This window comes from Aotus nancymaae, unplaced genomic scaffold (assembly GCF_030222135.1).
Source record: "Aotus nancymaae isolate 86718 unplaced genomic scaffold, 86718_ANA_hifiasm-v0.15.2.pri h1tg000025l, whole genome shotgun sequence".
Lineage (NCBI taxonomy): Eukaryota > Metazoa > Chordata > Mammalia > Primates > Aotidae > Aotus > Aotus nancymaae.
The window spans coordinates 22,439,920-22,461,821 of NW_026988438.1; the positions used below are offsets into that span (position 1 = coordinate 22,439,920).

Genomic DNA, 21,902 nt, shown 5'->3' on the forward strand with positions numbered 1-21,902 from the left:
ATCAGAGACCATGTAGGGAGAGAGAGTTCTAGCCACCAAATTTCCAGATAGTGGGTGAGATGATCTTAACACAGGCAAGACCAGCATTAGAACTGTCTAGTAGCTGTTATCAATCACCTGACAAAGTCATGAGAAATAATGAGCTGATACAAGAAACTAAGTTTTGGATGGTTAATTACACAGCAATGTATAACTGATGTCAAAAAGCACAAGAAAAGCAAACAGGAATGAATCATTTATTCAAACATAAGAAGCTATATAATTTTGAGGGTTTCATTTTTTGAGAGTAAAAACTACAAAATTGAACAGCAAGGAGAAAAAAACAAATTCTGATAATCTGATTCAACATTAATCCTTTAAAAATCACTATAACAAGTTTAAATATAAATGCTTTATTTTTATATTCACAAAACTGATTATAATACAGTGAATTCTTTTCATTGTGTATTATATGTTATGGTTTTATGTGTGTGTGTTAGAGGGTATACATCTCCATACAACTACCTAATTTGTCTGTTTGTTCAAAAGAGTTATTTTTCATTTTTATTTTTTTGGAGACAGGGTCTCACTCTCTTGCCCAGGCTATAGCACTGCTCACTGCATCACTGCTCACTGCAGCCACAAACTCCTGGGCTCAACCAATTCTCCTGTCTCAGCCTTCAAGTAGCTTGGACTACAGGCACACATACACCACCATGCCCAGCTAATTTTTTGATCTTGTAGAGACAGGGCCTTACCCTGTTGCCCAGGCTGGTCTCGAACTTCAAGTTTCAACCAATCCTCCCAACTTGGCCTCCCAAAGTACTAAGATAGTAGGCATGAGCTACTGCACCCAGGCCAAAAAAGTTTTTAGATCACCATTAAATTGTAGTGGTCTTTCCCATCAAACATAGTAGGCTTGTATCCCTGTGGTGAATGTAGAAGGCATTGATTGTAGAGAAATTAGCATACAATATTGCAATTCATACCCGTTGGCAGCTAAAAAAAAATTAAAGTGCTTGAAAGATGGGCTCTACATTGATGTCCAGAGAGAGGATTTATAACCCATATAAGTACCAACAAAAATATTGAAAAATTAGAGTAAGAATTGCATTGTTAAAATTTGTAGACTTGCATTGTTGAAGTTTATCTTAAATATTGCATAGTTCTATATTCACTATATTATAATTTGCATTGCTGCTGCATCAGAGGAAACTTAAAAATATTTCTACCTTCTATGGCAGAATAAATTGAGAGAGCATGATTCTATTAATTTCTATATTTAACAAGTTCCCTTAACTTGTTAAAGGAATGAGAGCAAGTCAACATTCCTTTCCATCTCATATTACCAACCCACTCCCTGAACCCAGTTTAATAATACGGTTTGGTAAGTGCTTAATGGATGATTCATCTCTAAAGATGAGCAGTGTTCATCAGCTGTATCATATCATGAAAAGCACAAAAAATCAGCTGAACTAGCTTTTCCGCATCGGTCTCTGGGCAGGATTTCCAGGCTGAACAGGCCACGACAAACCTGTGAAGCATAAATAATGGTTAATGATTACACAAAAGCCTCCAAATAGTGACGGTGAATACATCCAGGACTTTATTTCATCTGGATATTCATATATGAAATGTGAAGTCTTGCTGACATTAGGTAAATGTAACCTGACACAATTGAAGGTAAAGCCTATTTGTAGATAATGCTAAGGAACACCTCATTCACTAGATGACTAGAGCCTAGGGACAAAGGGAACAAATTAGCTAGAGCCCTACAGTGCTCTGGAGCTAGGTTTTATTGTGTTTAAAACAGAACAAAAAACCTTCTTCCTAAAAAAGTCCTTTCTAAAGTGCTACTGGAATGAGTTGGAATATGAATTCATGCTACAGATTTCAGTGAAATCTGAACTGTTTTAAAGAGTATAGTTATTGAAGAAAGTTAAAAAAGGGTGGAGGGAAGAAGGGTAACAGGTGAGAAAGGCTATTTCTTGAAGAGTCAAGGAGAGAAACTCTTGGGATCAAGTCATGCCTTCCTCCATCTTTCTCTGGATACTCCTAATAAGAAATTCCAGATCTGGCAAGTGAGAAAAGCAGCTGCAGGAAGCTGAAGTAAATAGGAGAGAAGCTTGACTTAGAGCTAGTCTTCCACTTTTCAGAGAGAAGTTTCTATAGCAAAATAGGAATTAAGCTCAAAATTAAAATGTGCACTGTAATGCTTCTGGAAAACCATGCAATTTTCACATCACTTAAAAAAAAGAGTAAATTGTCTTCAACATGTGCTTTAAATTAAGCAAAAATAAAAATAAAAACATGCTCTGGTCAGTACATAATGATATAACCAATGTCTGAGTGGATTATATTTGCTGAAAGATACACAGAAACCCCCCCAAGTCCTGCCTTGTTTTCACCTAGTGATTCATGATCACAAGCCATTCTCCAGCTACAGTGGGCATGGAATTCCCAAAGATTCAGCAACATCTAAATATGTTTCTTTCCACAAAATAACAATTCTTATTCAAGTGTCAATTTTTTTTTTTTTTTTTTTTTTTTTTTTGAGACGGAGTTTCGCTCTTGTTACCCAGGCTGGAGTGCAATGGCGCGATCTCGACTCACCGCAACCTCCGCCTCCTGGGTTCAGGCAATTCTTCCTGCCTCAGCCTCCTGAGTAGCTGGGATTACAGGCACGCGCCACCGTGCCCAGCTAATTTTTTGTATTTTTAGTAGAGACGGGGTTTCACCATGTTGAACAGGATGGTCTCGATCTCTTGACCTCGTGATCCACCCGCCTCGGCCTCCCAAAGTGCTGGGATTACAGGCGTGAGCCACCGCGCCCGGCCCTCAAGTGTCAATTTTTTAAAAAATTTCAGTTATCTTTCTAAATTATAAAAAAAAAAAACAGCATTTCCTACATGTACAGACAATTCATGAATGTAGTGTCAAAAACAATGAAAGAAGTTTTACTTCATAAGTAAACAAATAATTCAAGTTACGTTATTTCTGCACACCAACTAAATTTTTTTTTTTTTTTTTTGCTGAGAAAAAGTCTTGGTCTGTCACCCAGGCTGGAGTGCAGTGGCATGATACCAGCTCACTATAACCTCTACCTCCCAGTTTCAATCAATTCTTGTGCCTCAGATTCCCAAGTAACTTGAACTATAGGTGTGTGCCACCACACCTAATTTTTGTATTTTTAGTACAGACAGGGTTTCACTATGTTGGCCAGATCATCTTCAACTCCTGGCCTCAAGTGATCCACCCACCTTGGCCTCTCAAGCTGCTGGGATTACAGGTATGAGCCACCTCACCTAGCATAATAAGCAAGAATAAAATTCTCAAAAAAGGACACAAATATTTACAGTATAAATATATAATCTATGTACATTATAGGTTGGAAGCACTGTATAATCTTGTACCATGTAATAGAAATAGATAACTTCGTTCTTATGTATTTTTTATATTTAATAATTTTTTTTTTTTACAATGAACATGTAATACATTTAAAATAAAATGGTCTTGTCTTGGGGTGGAAGAGGTGAGAGGAGAGGCAGGGGAGGCAGGCACACTCAGTGTAACTTTATGTAAATACATTGTAATTTCTAACTTTTTGACTTTTTCATTTCTCTAAAAATGTTTCTATATTGTACCAATCCCTGCCCCACTTGCTTTAGATTCAATGCTCCTAACATAGAAGGGTCCATGTCATAAAAGCCGTCAAAAACAGTCTTGAATAGTCAGAACGCTTCTGTGGGATTATCTGGCGTCAGCTCTGGCACGACTTCTACTCTGTCTTCCTCCTTGTCATTTGGCTCTGGTTCAGAAGCACTCACCTCCTTCAAGTCACCTGTTAATTCCTCTGGTGTGGTGACTATTAGTGCTTGAATTTTTACATTTTTTAATAAAGATAAGGTCTTACTATGTTGCCCAGGATGGTTTCAAACTCCTGGCCTCAAACTGCTGGAAATGCAGGCATGAGCCACTGAACCTGGCCCAAGATCCATACCTTGAAACTCTTCACCCTCTACCTTTTGTTTTTTTGTGTTTTTTTTGACCATATCTACAATCTCTTTCACAATTTCCTAGAACGGCTCTGTCGTAAATCCTGTGAAAACATCTGGACATAGTTTTCTCCAGTAGAAATGTATTGTTTTGGAGGTTGATTGCTTTCATGACTTCCATCTATAACAACAATGGCATCTTCAATGGTATAATCCTTCCAGACGTTCATGATGTTCTCTTCCATCAGGGTGGAACACAATCCTTGGTGACAAGCCTTTCTACTGAGTCATGAATGTAATGAGCCTTAAAGGTCCTATGAACCCTCATGTAGAGCCTGAATTAGAGACATTTGGGCGCAAGTAGACCACTTTGACACCTTGGATGTTTAAATCATGGGGTTCTGGGTGGCCAGTTGTTTTTAAATCAAAACAACTTTAAAAGACAGTCCCTTCCTGGCTAGGTACTTCCTGACTTCAGTGACAAAGCATCAATAGGACCAATCCAGAAAAAAGGGTTATCATTGTCCTGGCCTTATGTACAATTAAAAGACAAGCAGCTGATGTTTACCTTTTCCATTCAAGGCTCAAAGTAACAGCTTTACAGACAAGGGCAGTCCTGATCATAAACCCTATTGCATTTGCTCAAAACAGTAGAGTTAGCCTATCCCTTTCTGCCTTAAAGCCTGGTGCTTGGTTCTTGTGATGGTTAATACTAAGTGTCAACTTGATTGGACTGAAGGATGCAAAGTATTGATCCTGGGTGTGTCTGAGACAGTCTTGCCAAAGGAGATTAACATTTGAGTCAGTGGGCTGGGAAAGGCAAACCCACCCTTAATCTGGGTGGGCACCATTTAATCAGCTGCCAGCACAGCCAGAATATAAAGCAGGCAGAAAACGTGAAAAGACTAGACTGGCTTAGCGTCTCAGCCTACATCTTTCTCCTGGGCTGGATGCTTACTGCCCTCAAACATTAGTTCTTCAGCTTTGGGACTCAGACTGGCTTCCTTGCTCCTACGGTTACAGTTGGCCTATTGCGGGACCTTGTGATCATGTGAGTTAATACTTCTTAATAAACTCTTATTTAGATATATATACATAATAATATATATCTATATCTATATATCCTATTAGTTCTGTCCCTCTAGAGAACCCTGACTAATACACTTCTTTTCCTTACTAACAAATGTCCTTTGTGGCTTTTTTTTTTCCCCCCAGAATGGGGCACATTTGTCTGCATTAAAAACCTGTTCAGGCAGATATCCTTTCTCCTCTATTATTTTCTTAATGGTGTCTGGGAACTTGTCTGCTGCCTCTGGTTCTCCTGTTATCTTGACATTTTAAAAGCCAAATCTCTTTCTAAAATTATCAAACTATCCTTTGCTGGCATTAAATTTTCCAGCTTTAGATCCTTCACCATCTTTTAAAGCTGTCATATAATAACTTGGCTTTTTCTATAATCATAGTAGAGTCTGTAAGTATGCCTTTTTATAAAGGTATTTTGCAAAAAATGCAAAGTTTTAACGTCTGCCAGTGTAGCTGCAGAAACAGTTTCACAAATTTCCTTTTTTTTTTCCAATGTTACTTTGACTTTATTTATGCTGAAATGTTAGACAACTGCAGCTACAGATCTCAATCTACCATACGTATCAAGCAAATCAACTCTTCCTTGTAATGTCATGACTTTTCTCTGCTTCTTGGGAGCACTTCCAATATCACTAGCTGCACTACATAGGGGTTGCATGGTATTATTTAATGTTTATAGTACTGTACTACCCACAATGAAAAATACATGAGAATCGAACTGCAAAAGATCACTTTTTGTGATCTACTAAAGAGACAAACTGTTTATGCAGAGATGATTAGCATTATATGGCATTTTAAGTAGATACCTGCAACACTTTAGCTCATCATAATGGCAACGAAGTGGCTACAAAATTATTACACTAGTACAGTAAGTATCACAGTTAGTTTTATGCAATTTGATTGAAAACTGCATCTTTACATTTGTTTACATTTCTCTTGACTCCAAATGGCACTACATAAAGTCTGTAAGGGTTTATTTAAGTTTTGATAAATTTTAACTTTTTATGGTAGATTTGTATATATTTTATGGTAGTAAATGATAAAATAGACTAGCATCTATATTTTATGCATTCATGACATACTTTAGATTTTTTTTGGATATTTCTAATCTATGCAGTTTTGAGTTTTTTCCAAATTGTCTCAATCTCCAGAAAATTTTCTCATTTATTTAAAATCTGCATATAAGTGGATCCATGCAGTTCAAACCCATGTTGTTCGAGAGTCAACTGTATTAGAAACTGAAATATGTCATGCATATTACCATTCCAATTGTCACTTTCTATCTGAAGTGCCTCCAAGCCTGCCCTCTTCTTATTCACAGTGCTAAATGTAGTCACATAATTTTTATGAAGCCAATTAGGCTTTGAACGTCTCCTGTAAAGAGACTGCTAGACTGTAAATAAGGACCTTTCAAGCCTTGCTATCACTTTAATTTTGACTTGTTCTCCACCACTCTTTTCTATACCAGGTTTTGATCTTTTCTCTCTCTCTTTCCATAACATAAGTCAGACTCCACACAGCCCAAATGAACTGCATCTGAATTGGTAAAACATGTTTTAAAATATATAATTTACCCAATCTCTTTTCTCTGTCTCATTGACTGTGACTACATGAACCACCATATATGTAAACGTTTTATCTGAGCTTACTATAAAATACCTTGTGCAAGCCAAGTATGTTCACGGGTGTACTGATTTTGAGGATGATGCTGTGATTGCTGAGTCAGCTTCAAACAGTGTTCTGTATAAAAGTACCTAAGGGAATGATTTGACAAGTGTCTCAAAAGCAGGACAGAGAAACATGAATATGCATTAAATGCCTAAGCGGTAAAAATAGTTACTTATGTAGCAAGTGACAGATGGCAATATAAGAACCATAGTGTAGGAAAGGCATTTAAATAACAAAAGTAGTATTATTCTTACTCTATAGCACAGTAAGAATAAAAAAGAAAAGCCTCACCTGTCATCTCTAATGTGGTAGAAAAATCCATAACCATTGTGTACCATGGGAACCACCACTCCCTGGACACGTAAATAGCCGATCAGACTTGTTGAGAGAACAAAATTTCCACCTCCTCCACTGTGTAGCACAATAAAAGAACATTTTACTAGGCCTACAGATGCTTATATTGTTTCTAAAAAGCATTTAACATACCAAAAAAAAAAAGCCAATTGATGAAGTTGTAAAATACTACAGTATATTACCTTTTGGTAAAAAGTGGGTCTGTAAACAGTTCTGGAACAGGAAGACCTTCCTCTTTTGCTATGAGTGAAAGACCTAAAAGGTGACGGTCAAATCCTACAAGGAAACCCCAAATCTGAAGTTAGAAAAAAAAATTTCACCATGAGGGATTTTTTTTTAAGTCAGAAAAATGTTAAACATAAGTACCTTTTCCAGCTGAACAATCTTTCATCATTTTATTATGTTTTGCAAAAGCTTGTAACATCTTCTGCTGCCGCTCATGAAGCTGTATTAAAAATCAAAGGACACTTCAATAACAAACTGTACAGAAACCAACTAGAAAAAAATCCTAAGCTCACTGTAATTAGGAATTGGGAAATTTGGGAAAGGAAAGAAGATTTCTAGGAAGATCTGTAACACACGCTCCTATGTATTTTCTTTAATTATTCTATTGCCTATTTTTCTCTGTATGTCCTGCTTTTTATTTCTTTCCTGGAATAGGAAAATATGAACTTGGGGGCAGCACTGAAGTGACATTAACAAGGACAAAGATAGAAGCAACTGAGATTTCAAAATGAAAGCATAACTACAAAAATGACAATAAAGTGGTTCTATGAAATTAAGACACAGGCATTCATATACAACCACAGCTAGCAAAACTAAAGAAACAAATATACTAAAACAATAGTGAGAAGGAAATTCACTGTTGTCTAAATGCTTAAAAAAAAAAAAGTATGGAACAAAGCATACAACTGTCCTGGTTTTAGTACATGAAACAAGAATCTGTGATTTCAAAAACATTCAACCACATCAAGAAAAGCTTCCTTTTGATGGCACGTTAGGAGTTTTGTGCTTATTGGTGGTGTTCTGAAGGTAGATTAGAAGTACTGAAATAAGTAAAGTACTGAGGACCCTTTGCCTGGAAAATAACACAAACAGGCTTCTTTTCCCACCTTCCCTGTTCCTTAGTCTTTACAAATACACATTTCACTGGTGAATGAACAAATGCTTTGAAAACCTCAGAAGAGATGTCTCAAAATATTTTAATGATCCAGAAAAATTGAAGCAAAGAAGTTAGTTACTCAAAGAAACCACCGTTCCTTTAGAACAATTCAACAAATCTCGTTAGTTTTTTTCTTTTCCAATACTCACAGTGGCGGAAGGATCCTGCATGGACTGGCACCACCTGACTGCTTCAACTGTGCATGATCGCACAGTCTCCGTGCGGCCGTGATAAAAATATCTTGTCATAGCTGTTTCATAGCAACAACCAGGGCTACAAGAAAAAATTAAGAGTGTATCATAAGAAAGAAAATGCTCTAATATCATTACAGATATAGTTGCCTAATAAAGCTAGCTTTGTTCAGAGACTAGGCTCTCTAACACAGATGGGTTGAAGACTTTCAATAAAAAAGAGGCTATTTTCAATACCAAAGAGCAAAAAGTACTCTGATAATGTGGGCTGTTTCAAAGGCGTGGCTGCTGTCAGGTCATATACATTGCAGTCCAGAGAGACAGAAACACTGAACAGACGAGACTTTATAACTGTTTGAGCCCTCCTAGTACGCACATTCAGAGACTTTTCACTCTATTTGATCTCTTTGACTCCAAATTCTAACCACCAAGAAAGTAAGAGATTTTTACACCTAAAATTGCTATATCATTCTCCACCCAGGAAAACAGATATCACTCTGGGGAACTTCTTAAATTATAGTTCTACTTTATTCTGAAGGAACTAAGATCAAGGACTCTGTGTTACCTATTTCTGTGTAATAAATCACCCCACAACTAAGTGGCTTAAAACACATACATTTTTTATATCACATATTGTGGGTCAGTAATTTTATATCTTTGCTATTGTGAACAGTGCTGCAATAAACTTATGTGTACATGTGTCTTTATAGCAGAATGATTTATAATCCTTTGGGTATATACTCAGTAATGGGATTGCTGGGTCAAATGGTATTTCTAGTTCTAGATCCTTAAGGAATCACCACGCTGTCTTCCACAATGGTTGAACTAATTTACTCTCCCACCAACAGTGTAAAAGTGTTCCTATTTCTCCACATCCTCTCCAGCATCTGTTGTCTCCTGACTTTTTAATGATCGCCATTCTAACTGGCATGAGATGATATCTCATTGTGGTTTTGATTTGCATTTCTCTAATGACCAGTGATGATAAGCTTTTTTCATATGTTTGTTGCCTGCATAAATGTCTTCTTTTGAGAAGTGTCTGTTTATATCCTTTGACCACTTTGTGATGGGGTTGTTTTTTCTTGTAAATTTGTTTAAGTTTCTTATAGATTAAATCTAGATACTAGCCCTTTGTCAGATAGTTATATTGCAAAAATTTTCTCCCATTCTGTAGGTTGCCTGTTCACTCTGGTGATAGTTTCTTTTGCTGTGCAGAAGCTCTTTAGTTTAATTAGATCCTATTTGTCTATTTTGGCTTTTGTTGCCATTGCTTTTGGTGTTTTAGTCATCAAGTCTTTGCCCATGCCTATGTCCTGAACAGTATTGTGTAGGTTTTCTTCTAAGGTTTTTATGGTTTTAGGTCTTACATTTAAGTCTTTAATCCAAGAAAACAAAATGAATTTATTTTTGTAGAAGGTGTAAGGAAGGGGTCGAGTTTCAGTTTGCTGCATGTGGCTAGCCAGTTTTCCCAACATCATTTATTAAATAGGGAATCCTTCCCTCATTGCTTGTTTTTGTCAGGTTTGCCAAAGATCAGATGGTTGTAGATATTTGGCATTATTTCTGAGGTGTCTGTTCTGTTCCATTGGCCTATATATCTGCTTTGGTACCAGTACCATGCTGTTTTGATTCCTTGTAGTATAATTTGAAGTCAGGTAGCTTGATGCCTCTAGCTTTGTTTTTTTTGCTTAGGATTGTCTTGGCTATGTGGAATTTTTTTGGTTCCATATGAAATTTAAAATAGTTTCTAATTCTGTGAAGAAAGTCAATAGTAGCTTGATGGGGATAGCACAGAATCTATAAATTACTTTGGGCAATTGTTAAAGCAGCCAGGATATGAGGGCCAAGATCTGGAGAGAAGAGCAACTCTTTGAAGTGAGGTACCTTGGAGACTTAGCTCCAGCCCTGCTTGCCTGTAGTCTTGGAGGAAGTCCCATCTGTCTAGGGACCTGGAGGGTATCACATCCACCTGCTCTCCCAGTAATTGACCCATGAAAACTGCATTTGACTGTGGACACAGAAGCAGCCCTTTTATCCAGCTCCAGTCTTACTCAATGGTGGTCCCAGAGACAGTCCCACCTGTCCAGGGACCAGGCAGGAGCCATGATGAACTGCACTCTCATAACAGGCCTGCTGACTGTCTAACACATAAGCAGTCCCATGACCTGGCTCCAGCCCACTCAACTGCAGCTCTGGAGGCAGTCCTGTCCACCCAGGGAACAGGCAGGAGAAAGTCCTTACCTGCTGAAACAAGTCTATAAAAATTGGAAGTGACTCCTTTAAATGCACAGACATCAATGCAGAACTACAAGGATAGGCAAACATGACCCCACCAAAGAAAACTAATAAATCAAAATGGCATACTAAAAAATCAACAAAAAGAGTAGTAATGGAGGAATTGAGAAACAAAAACCATATAACACCTAAATAAAACCTATAACTAAAGGGTAGAAGTAAGTTCTGCCTTGTCAGTAATTATTTCAAATGTAAATAATTTCAAATGTAACTCTCCAATCAAAGAGATTGGTAGACTGAACTGAAAAAACATGGTCCATTTATAGGCATACCTCACAGATATGGTAGGCTCAGTTCCAGACCACCGCAATAAAGTGAATACTGCAATAAAATGAGTAACACAAAGTTTTTGGTTTCCCATTACAAACAAAAGCTATATTTGCAGAATACTGTAGTTTATCAAGTATAAAATAAATTCACTATGTCTAAAAGCCTATTGGTTCTGCTTTTCTGAATAACTCCAATACAGATCCTTACTTTATACCATATGCAAAAATTAACTCAAAAATGGGTCAAAGACCTAAAGTAATAGCTAAAATTATAAAAATCTTAGAGGAAAACACAGGGAAAAGGCTTCACAACACTGAATTTGGCAATGATATCTTGTATATTACACTGAAAGCACAAGCCACAAAAGAAAAAAAAAAAACTAGATAAATGTGGGGATTGCTCCCATGTGAAGCCCCTCGGAATTGGGCCTCACCATATGGTGAGCTTGAGCCCGGACACAGTTTCCCGTTGGAGGCAGTCGAGATCTGGGAAAGTTAAACTGAGATCAAAGGATATCTAAAAACAACTTTGCTAGACGATGAGGTGATACCTATGTGGTCTGAGAAGACATTGTGTTTATTTTTTGTTTCTGCATTTTATGACTTTGTCTACCCATTTGCTGGGTCCTGTGCTTGTTCTTGTGACTGCTGTTTGCATAGATAACAGGCTTACTGCCTCTCTGGTGCCTTGCATAGATAGTTAACTTTTTAACTTTAGGTTTCCCCAAACTGATAATGAGACCCACCTGGACGACTTGATCGTATCTGATTATGTATGTGATTTTACTATTGTGTTATCTGCTGCCTAAGTTTGTATCCCGAGGACTTTCTGTTCCCTTTGATGTATGAGATAATGGTGTCTGTTCCTGCAAATGAAGTAGGACAAAGATATATATACTAACTGTGTGCAAAATAAATTTGCTGTTTGAGCAGTCGCTTACTCAGCCCTCCAGACCTCGCTATTCTCTCTCTCTTTTCTTCCCGCGCACTCCCCTATTCAGGTTGGAACCCTCTTGCTGGCCAAGAGTCCCCGGCAGACGTGCCGGCCTCTCGGGAACGCAGAGATAAACTTCATAAATGCTTAAAACTTTGTACATCAAAGGATACTATTATGACAGCGAAAAAGACAACCCGAACGATGGTAGAAAATATTTTCAAGTCATACATGTGATAAGGGTTTCATATCTAGAAAATATAAAGAACTCCTACAATTCTAAAACAAAAAGAGTAACAACCCAATTAACAAATGTGTGAAGGACTTGAATAGACATTTTGTCAAAGAAGATAAATAAATGAACAATGAAAACGCATGAAAAGATATTCAACATCATAAGTCATTATAGAATTATAAGTCAAAACCACAAGGAGTTATACCACTTCACAAATGGGTAGGATAGTTACAATTTTTTTTTTTTTTAAAAGGGAAAATAAGTGTTGGCAAGGACATGGAAATGTACAATGGTATGGCTACAATAAAAAATAGTTTGGCAGTTCCTCAAAAAGTTAAACGAACAATTATCATACAAACCAGCAATGCCACTCCTCAAAAGACTTGAAAATGGGGACTGAAAGAGACTTTGCATATAAATGATCATAGCAGCGTTATTCACGATAGCCCAAAGGTGGAAACAACATAAGTATCTATCAACAAATGAATGGATAAACAAAATGTGGTGTACATCCAGGTAACAGAATGTTATTCAGCATAAAAAGGAATGATGTTTTGATTCTACAACATGGATGAACTTTGAGAATATTATCCTAAGTGAAATAAACCAGATAAAAAAAGGATAAATTGTAAGATTCCACTTATTTGAAATATCTAGATCAAGCAAATTCATAGAAACAAGAAGATTAGACATAACCAGGAAGTGAGGAATGGAAAAGTTATTGCTTAAGGGGCACAAAGTTTCTGTCTGTGGTGACAAAAAAATTTTGAAAATAGTGATGAAGGCTGTAAAACATTATGAATGTAATTAATGCCACTGTATTATACACTTAAAAATGTTTAAATAGCAAATTTTGTTATATATATTTTACCACATTAAAAATTATCAGACTGGTTAACACAAATATATTAAAGGGTGTTGTGTTTATAACACATGTAGAAGTACAACATATGATAACAGCAGCACAAAGAATGGGAGAAGGAAATAGAGGTATTCTATTTTAAGGTTCTAATATTATACTTAAAATGGAAAATATTATTTGACTGTGTAGATTATGATTTTTTAAAAAGTATTTTGTAAACCTTATTGCAACCGCAGTTGATCCGTGAACAACAAAGATTTACTCAAATGGGAATTGTTACCCTTGAGATGGCAAGACAAGCCCTTATCTTCCTCCTCCTCCTCAGCCTAACTCAAGGTGAAGAGGAGGCTGAAGACCTTTACGATTAGCCACTTAATGAATAGTAAATACAAATTCTCCTCCTTATGATTTTCTTTTCTCTTTTTTTTTTTAAGACAAAGTCTCGTGCTGTCGCCCAGGCTGGAGTGCAGTGGCATAATCTTGGCTCACTGCAACCTCTGCCTCCTGGTTTCAAGCAATTCTCCTGCCTCACCCTCCCGAGTAGCAGGAATTACAGGCATGCGCCAGAACACCCAGCTAATTTTTGTATTTTCAGTAGAGATGGGGTTTTACCATGTTGGCCATGCTAGTCTTAAACTCCTGACCTCAAGCAATCCACCTGCCTCATCCTCCCAAAGTGCTGGGATTATAGGCATGAGCCACCAAATCCAGCCTCCGTATGATTTTCTTAACAAAATTTTCCTTTCTCTAGTTTACTTTATTGTAAGAATACAATATATAATACATATATAAAATGTGTGTTCATTATTTATGTTATTGGTAAGACTTCTGGTCAGTAGTAGGCTATTAGTAATTTGCGGGGGAGTCAAAATTCACACTTGGATTTTCTAATGCACTGGGGGTTTGGGGGTCCCTACCCGCCATGATGTTGAAGTAAGTCAATTATTCTTAAAAAAAAAACAGTATAGCTGATGTTAGAAATAAAATGAAGTAATTTTTTAAAAGCTCTAAAAATTCAAAAGAAAAAGAAAAAAGAACAGATGGGATAACTAGGAAATAAAGAGCAAGATGGTAGACTTAAACACAACTTCACTAATAATTATATTGAATTTAATGATCTAAATAACATATTTAAAGACAGATATTCTCAGACCGGATAAGAAAACAAAACTGAGAGGAGTAATGTTACCATAATGGCAAAGTAGAAGCAATCTGGCTTCACTCTTCCGCACAGAAAACCAAAACAACTATGCAGTACCAATTATCCTCAGGAGTATCCCAGAAACCAAAATGGAGGCTGTGATGATCCCGGGGGGGCAGAGAGAAGCAAAAAACTTTAAGTAGACGGTAAAAGAAACAGACCTCTTCATCCATGATACCCCTCCCTCAAGCTGCCAGGCCCCATGTGGAAAAACTCCCATTGGCTCACATTACTACACTAAAAGAAGTGAGATCAAGGCAGACAGACACTTTTATCTCCATGTTGAGTTCCTGCACAGAAAAATCATTCCTGCTTCATCCTAAGGGAAGCATCTTTGCCTACAGGGTAAAAAATTCTAGAGGCAGCCAGAAACAAAGGGTAGAGATGGGACTAGCAATCCCCAATGAACAAAACTCAGTGATCACCCTTCATCTCAGCCAAAAAGGACACCAAATCAGATAGGCTGTTTAGCAGTATCATGCTGTAGGAAGCATGCTCCATGAGTCCACAAGGCCATGAAGCCCTAGCAGCCTTCCCACACAGCCAGGGTATCCTTTTTGTTGTAGACACTCCCAGTCCACAATATTAAGCATTCTGAACTTCTACGAGAGCTGCAAAAGTTAGTTTTTTGACAAGATAAACAGTATTGACAAACCTTTAGCTAGAATAAGCAAAAAAGAAAAGACTCAAATAAGTAAATTGAGATATGAAAGGAGATATTGTAACCAATACAACAGAAATATAAAAGATCATTAGACACTATTATGAGTCACTATATGCCAACAAATTGGAAAACCTATGAAGAATGGATAAATTCCTGGATACATACAACCGAAGATTGAAACATAAAGACACAGAAAACCTAAAGAGACTGATAACAAGTAGTATGACTGAAGCAATAAAAAGTCTCCCATCAAGAAAAACCTTAGGACCTGATGGCTTCACTCCTGAATTCTAATAAACATTTTAAAAAAGAACTAGTAGCAATTATACTCAAATTATTCCAAAAAACTGAAGAGGGCAGAATATTTTTGATCTCATTCTGTGAAGCCAGCATTATCCTAATACCAAAACCAGACAAGAACACAAGTAAAGAAGTAAACTACAGAACAGTATCTTAGATGAACACAGATGCAGAAATCCTCAACAAAATACTAACAAACTGAACTCCACAGCATATTGAAAAGATCATTCAACAACCAGGTGCAATGCTTCATGCCTGTAATTCCAGCACTTTGGGAGCCAAGGTAGATGAATCACCTGAGGTCAGTAGTTCGAGACCAACCTGGCCAACATGGAGAAACCCTGTCTCTACTAAAAATACAAAAAAATTAGCTAGGAATGGTGGAACATGCCTGTAATCCCAGCTACTCCGGATGCTGAGGCAGGAGAACCAGGGAGTTGCTTGAACCAGAGAGTCAGAGGTTGTAGTGAGCCAAGATTGTGCCACTGCACTCCAGCCTGAGTGAAACTCTGTCTCAAAAAAAAAAAAAAAGGATCATTCATCATGATTAAGTGGAATTCAGATGGTTCAACATATGATACATTACATCAACAGAATAAAAAACAAAAACCATGTAATCATTTCAATAGATGCTGAAAAAGCATTTGATTAAATTGAAATCCCTTCATGATAAAAAAAAACTTTTCAACAAACTCAGTAAAGAAGAAATATACATGAAATCAATAAAAGCCACATATGACAAATCTAGAGCTAACATCATACTGAACATGGAAAAATTGCAAGCCTTTCCTCTAAGATTTAGAACATGACAAAGATGCCTACTTTCACCAGTTTTATGCAACACAGTATTGGAAGTCCTAGCCAAAGCAATTAGGCAAGAGAATGAAATAAACAGCATTCAAATTGCAAAGGAAAAAGTCAAATTAGCCTGTTTGCAGATGACATGATCTTATACTTAAACCTAAAGACTCCAACGAACAGCCATTAGACTGGTAAACAAATTCAGTAAAGTTGTAAGATATAAAATCAACATATTAAAATCAGTTGCATTTCTATATGCCAAAAGTAAACAATCTGAAAAAGAAATCAAGAAAGCAATCCCATTTACAATAGCTACAAAAAATATAAAATACCTAGGAATCAACTGAACCAAAAAAGTAAAAATACCTATACAAGGAAAACATTTGATAAAACACTAATGAAAGAGAGAGGATACCAAAAAATGGAAAGACAGCTCATGTTCATTAATTAGAAGAATTCATATTGTTAAAATGTCCATCCTACCCAAAGCAATCTACAGATTCAATGCAATTCCTATCAAAATACCAAGGATATTGTTCACAAAAATAGAAAAAAAATACAGAAATTCATATGGAGCCACAAAAGACCCAGAATAGCCAACACAATCTTAAGCAGAAAAAAAAAAAAAGCATAAGGCATCACATTACCTAACTTCAAACTATACCACAAAGCTATAGTAATCAAAACAGCATGGTACTGGCATAAAAACAGACATACAGGCCAATGGAACAGAATAGAGAACCCAGAAATAAATCCACGTGTTTACAGGCAATTCCTTTTCAACAAAGGCAAATTAGGGAGAGGACAGGCTCTTCGATAAATGGTTCTGGGAAAAATGTGTATCCATATGCAGAAAAATAAAACTAGATCACCATCTCTTACCACGTACAAAATTCAAATCAAAATGGATTAAAGACTTAAATATAAGGCCTGAACCTATAAAACTACTAAAAGAAAACATTGGGGAAACTCTCCAGGACACTGTACTGGGCAAACATTTCTTGAGAAATACCCTACAAGCATGGAAGTCAACGCAGAAATAGAAAATGGAATCATATTAAATCAAAAAGCTTCTGCATTGCAGAGGAAACAATCAGCAAAGTGAAGACACAACCCAGAGAATGGGAGAAAATGTCACAAACTAACTATCTCACAAGAAATTAATAATCAGAATATATAAAGAACTTAAAAAATAGCAACACACAAATTTATCTGATTTAAAATGGACAAATGATCTTTTCGTTGTTGTTGTTGTTAGAGTCTTGCTGTTACCCAGGCTGGAGTGGAGTGGTACAATCTGGATATATACCTACCTCTGCTAGGTATATATCCAAGAGAAAGGAAATCAACATATCAAAGAGTTATCTGCACTCTAATGTTTACTGCAGCACTATTTACAATAGTCATGATATGGAATCAACCTAAGTGTCCATCAATAAATATATGGATAAAGAAAATGTGGGCCAGGCACAGTGGCTCATGCCTGTAATCCCAGCACTTTGGGAGGCCAAGGCAGGTGGATCTTGGATATATATCTCAAGTAGTTCTATTTTTTCAGTTTAGTGAGGTACTTCCAAACTGTTTGCTGTAGTGCCTGTACTAATTCATTCCCACCAACAGTGTATGAGGGTTCCCTTTTCTCTACATCCTTGCCAGCATCTGTTATTGACTATCTCGATAAAACTCATTTTTAACTGGGGTGAGGTGATGTCTCATTGTGAATATCTCAATTACTCTGATTTGACCATTACACATTTTATGCATGTATTAAATCACATGTACCTGATAAATATGTTCAATGATCACTTATTTATCAATAAAAAAGCAAGATTGAGGGACTTCCACTTCTTCTTAGGATATATTGTCACAACATTAATGTCACTCCTATTCTAAAAATGAGTAAAGGCTGGATCATTTATAAAATCACAACTTTTCATGAACCCATCAGAAAATTGACGTTGCAAGAAAACTAAGTGATCTGAATGCCAAAGAATGACCAATCCTCTTTCAGGTGAGAATAGACACTTCAAAAGTTATCAAGTAGATACTGTGATAAAGTATCAAGGAAATACACTGAAACCACCACAATCGGAAATCTAAATACTCTGATGATGGAAGTACAAATAGGATACAGTACCAGCTGGAAAAAAAGTGAGCATAAACACTGAGGAGTTAGGATGAAATAGTTATGAAAAAGATATACCCTTGGACTGTGAAAATAGAAAATAAAAGGTCCTTACTGTCCATGAAGTCTGTAATAGGCCAGCTGAAGTGCAAGCTGAATAAATGTATCTGGGTGAAGCATCTTCTTCTTGGTTAGCTTTTTGCCAAAAGATGTAAAGGCATAAGCTGCAATCTGTAGATCAGATGCCTAACAAGAAGAATTAAATGAGAATGGTGAAAAATCATCTAAGGAGAATATACTGAAGATAACCAAATTATCATCTGCATTAAAGTAATCATCAGACATAAAGAATTAAAGGTGTTAAAGGCTTAATTTTAAAATGTTTTATGCAGACATGCGTGGATGACAGTTAAATTTTTATATATGGTTGTTAAAAGAAAAAAGCATTATTATTATTTAAGAGAAAAGTGAAAAAATATACCTCCCTGAGATACTGGGCTTTAGCTTGGTTGATGTCATTTAATACTTTCTCATCCACAGTGAAAACGAGCTCTTCTGGAAGTGGTATATCTCGTACCTTCTCTGAACCCTGAAAATAGGAAAGACTTAAAAATATTTTATCTATAAAATTATTAGGAGAAAAAAGGATGAAATATTTATTCGAACAAACCTTCCATCTTCCTTCATTCTGAAGAATTTTCTCATCCACATAATAACTGACGTTCACCATAACCATTGCATCAAAAGGAGCATGCTAAAATGAGAATACACAAGATTTCTGAATACTTTATATCAACTTAAAACTTGACCCAATATTTTATTTTCACCTTGTCTCCATTCTTAACAGATAATAGAGTCATCAAATGCCTCACCTCCTGATAAGATAGGGGATTGCCTACAGTTTAGTAACTGCTCTATTTTACTTTTTGGAAAAAAAAATTGTTTAAATTTGCAAGCCCCTAGTAGGGCTCCTGGTGGGGCTTGGGGTCATGAGGGTGTATAACGTAACATAAGAACAATCTAGAGAAATTGCTATTTTTACTAGAAGTCAAAGCAAGTTTATATATGCAATACGAAGATGTTCTGGAATTGTAAGAACAGGGTGGAAAAGCAGATGGGTATGGCAGCCTATCTGAAAGCATTTGGGATGGGCATGAACTTAGGTAAGGACATAGGCCACTTAGGTTAATATTAGAAAGCATATCCATTTTGTGTGTTTTATCTATATGAGCGTCCAGATGTGACAGAAATAATTCTCAGTTTAAGAAATGTGGGAAAGATAAGCTAGATGTTACAGGGGTGTTTCAGGTTTGCCAACAATATTTAGAGAAAGAAATTGCAGTTTGTGAATTTTCCCATCATTTACTTTGAAGGACAAAGTTTTTGCCCATATTTTCCCCATATTCCTTAGATTAGAGTTACATCAGATGGCTCCTTGTGACTGTTACCACTTTATATTAAACACAGATATCATTCATCATCTGAATGGGACACTGCGAGCTTGGGAAGGAAAGAAGGGAAGTCTCAAGATATGGGCCCAGTTTCAGAGGAGTAATTAGGTGTCTTAAATGTCACCCTAACACTACAGCTCTGTAGCCTGTATCATGGCCCAGTGGAGCCTATAAACACAATTTATTGTTATCAATCAGGCAACAACAACATCAGGAAAGGCTCTTGAGGGACGTCAGTATAAGATGCCTGAGTAGTTCTTCTGCCAGCAATAGCACACATAACAAGACTCTCACAAATGTAGGGTATTTCACAATTTTACAAAGAATTTTCAGATATTATCACATATATTGTTTCATCTAAGACAAACAGTACCAGTTTCCAAGTAGAGCTATAATTCTTTTTTTTCTTTTTTTTTTTTGGAGATGGAGTCTCACTCTGTCGCCTACGCTGGAGTGCAGTGGCATAATCTCAGCTCACTGAAACCTCCACCTTCCAGGTTCAAGTGATTATCCTGCCTCAGCCTCCTGAGTAGCTGGGATTACAGGTACACACCACCATGCCTGGCTAATCTTTGAGCTATAATTCTAAGCACCCATCTCCTGATGGAAAGCTAATAATCTCAAGAAAAGTCAGGAAATATAAAATTCCAATGCTATCCTCATGCTTTATTTGTTCACATAATTTTTACCTTTCATTTCTTGCACTTATACAGAGGTAATATGTGTTGACATAGTGTTTAAGAATGGAGGTTTTGGTTCTGAATTCAAACTCTGCTACTTCCTAGCAGTGCAACAGTCAGAAAGTTACTTTGCTTTCAAATTAAACTGCCTCATTTCCCCAGTAGAGATAATGCATATATACATACAGCTGCTGTGAAAAATAATTTTAATACTACTAATATGGTGCTTACTAAGGATCTGGCTCACAGCAATAATTAGTAACTATTGTTATTATTAACTAAAGACCCTCTGCAAAGCCTTACAGTAAAGCCTACAATATAGAGAAGACAATGTACTTGACTTGAGAATTATAAAATATGAAAGAAATGGAATTAATATAATCACAAAAGTATATATTCAACCAATTATAATTATGGAAGAGCAACACAGCTTTAGGGTAAAATAAGCTTTATATTATAGTACATATACTTCTTTTTCTTTCTTTTTTTTTTTTTTTTTTTTTTTTGAGACAGGGTCTTGCTCTGTTGCCTGGGCTGGATGGAGTACAGTGGTACAACCATGGCTCACTGCAACCTGGACCTCCTAGGCTCAAGTGATCCTCCCACCTCAGCCTCCCAGGTAGTTGGGAGTATAGGTATGCATTACCATGCCCATCTAACTTTTTTTTATTTTCCGTAGAGATAGGGTCTCACTATGTTGCCCAAGCTGGTGCAGAACGGCTGGAATCAAGTAATCCTCTCACCCTGGTGTCCCAAAGTCCTGGGATTATAGGCATGAGCTTCCATGCCTGGCCTACAGCATATGTATTTCACTAATGATGATTTACATGGGTTAAACTGCACCTTCCATAATTATCTTAAGTTAGAAGGGAAACCTACATGGAATTTAAAACAAATTATCAGGTGGAGATAATTAGATCAATTTCATAAATATATGCATGTTAATGCACACACATAAAACATGTCCACACACTACAAAAACACATCTCAGCTGTGCTGAGAGATATGCTCATTATGGGCCCAATATTCTTTATTCAGAGACAGACAAGATTATCAAAATTATTTTCACCCTGAATTTGTGTGAACAGCAGGATACTGGTGCTATTAGTAAAAATCGGTTTAGCAAAAGGTGTCTTTTGGTGGGCTTGGGGATGAGGGACGGAAAGCAAGATGAGTTATTCTTAATAAGATTGACTTACTCTTATGTAAAAATGTAACATCCAAAATTAAACAATTTAATATATAATGAAACACAACTCTCAAATGAGAATAATAGCTAAAAGCTAGAAAAGTATAACTGCAAGTTACATATATAACAATGGTCAATAAAACCATTTAAATCAGGGAAGAAAGTGGTCAGAGAGGGAAAAGTGTGATGAATGTTAAGGTCAGTTTCAGAATCAGTAGATAGGAAAATACTGGTAAGGGGAAGAAGGGTTACCGATTGCAGCAGACAGGTCAAAGAGAAATCAAAGGAAGAAGCCAGGAGGCAGTTAACCACCTTACAAAGGGTAGTTTTCAGGGAATGTTAAGAGATAAACCACACTGAGGAAGGGCATGGAGAATCAAATGAGGAGCTGAAGAGAAGAAAACTGAGGCAATTAACAAGAAGTATTCTGTCAACAGTAGACTCAAAGGAAGAGTGAAGAGAAC

At 36.6% G+C, this 21,902-nt stretch overlaps 1 protein-coding gene across 5 annotated transcripts in view; it reads right to left on the minus strand.

The window, feature by feature from the left end:
* Positions 1 to 219: 219 nt before the first annotated feature.
* CROT (carnitine O-octanoyltransferase) overlaps positions 220 to 21,902 on the minus strand; it is a 50,567-nt gene continuing 28,884 nt past the window's right edge. For 3 of the 5 annotated variants that reach the window (XM_021674232.2, XM_021674233.2, XM_064380433.1), the window contains exons 11-19: positions 18,789 to 18,872; positions 18,600 to 18,707; positions 18,234 to 18,364; positions 8,391 to 8,514; positions 7,446 to 7,524; positions 7,262 to 7,355; positions 7,017 to 7,136; positions 6,717 to 6,811; positions 220 to 1,513 (exon numbers count right to left, since the gene is read on the minus strand). In XM_021674232.2, coding sequence (XP_021529907.2) covers positions 1,455 to 1,513; positions 6,717 to 6,811; positions 7,017 to 7,136; positions 7,262 to 7,355; positions 7,446 to 7,524; positions 8,391 to 8,514; positions 18,234 to 18,364; positions 18,600 to 18,707; positions 18,789 to 18,872 — 894 coding nt within the window. In that variant the 3' untranslated portion in view covers positions 220 to 1,454. The remainder of the gene's footprint in view (positions 1,514 to 6,716; positions 6,812 to 7,016; positions 7,137 to 7,261; positions 7,356 to 7,445; positions 7,525 to 8,390; positions 8,515 to 18,233; positions 18,365 to 18,599; positions 18,708 to 18,788; positions 18,873 to 21,902) is intronic. The other 2 variants (XM_021674234.2, XM_021674235.2) reach the window with 2 other exon arrangements.